Source organism: Emericellopsis cladophorae, assembly GCF_022114955.1.
Source record: "Emericellopsis cladophorae strain MUM 19.33 chromosome Unknown NODE_303_length_512_cov_465_634483, whole genome shotgun sequence".
NCBI classification, from domain to species: Eukaryota; Fungi; Ascomycota; class Sordariomycetes; order Hypocreales; family Bionectriaceae; genus Emericellopsis; species Emericellopsis cladophorae.
This window is the reverse complement of record NW_026251228.1, coordinates 1-512: the sequence shown is the minus strand read 5'-3', so window position 1 is coordinate 512 and position 512 is coordinate 1. Positions and strand designations below refer to the sequence as shown.

The following is a 512-nucleotide window of genomic DNA, read 5'->3' as shown; positions in this document are numbered from 1 at the left end:
GCCTTCAAGAAGGCACGCCTCCGTTCGAGGCCGCAGGCCACGGAGACGGAGCTCGTGGCCGCGGCGCGCACGCTCTACAACGATCCGCGCCTACAACTCCGCAGGCCAGGGCAGCGAGAGGCCATCCTGGCAGCGCTGGGCACGCAGTCCGCGGAGCAGGTGGTCGTCGTGCTCGCCACAGGCTCGGGCAAGACGCTCCTCGCCATGACCGCGGCCGTCCTCGAGGGCGCCGGTACGACGATCCTCATCCTGCCGACGGTAGCGCTCCGGGGTCATATGCTAGAGCGGCTCCGCGCGGCCGGTATCCCGGCGCTCGTCTGGGCGCCGGGCGAGTCGAGCGTAGCGCCCCTCGTCGTCGCGTCGGCCGAGGCCGCCTGCACTCGGAGCTTCCTCGACTACGCCCTCCGGCTCGAGGGTCGGCAGCGGCTCGACCGCATCGTGGTCGACGAGTGCCACCTCACGCTCACGGCGGCCGCCTTCCGCAAGAGCATGCTACAGCTAGGCGCGCACGT

General features: G+C 71.5%; 1 protein-coding gene across 1 annotated transcript; it reads left to right on the top strand.

Annotated features, from left to right (window-relative positions):
- J7T54_004260 (uncharacterized protein) lies at positions 1–512 on the top strand (the record flags this gene model as incomplete). The annotated part of the gene is made up of 1 exon (XM_051510769.1): positions 1–512. A coding segment is annotated over one exon (512 nt), but the record flags the coding sequence as incomplete, so codon positions are not given.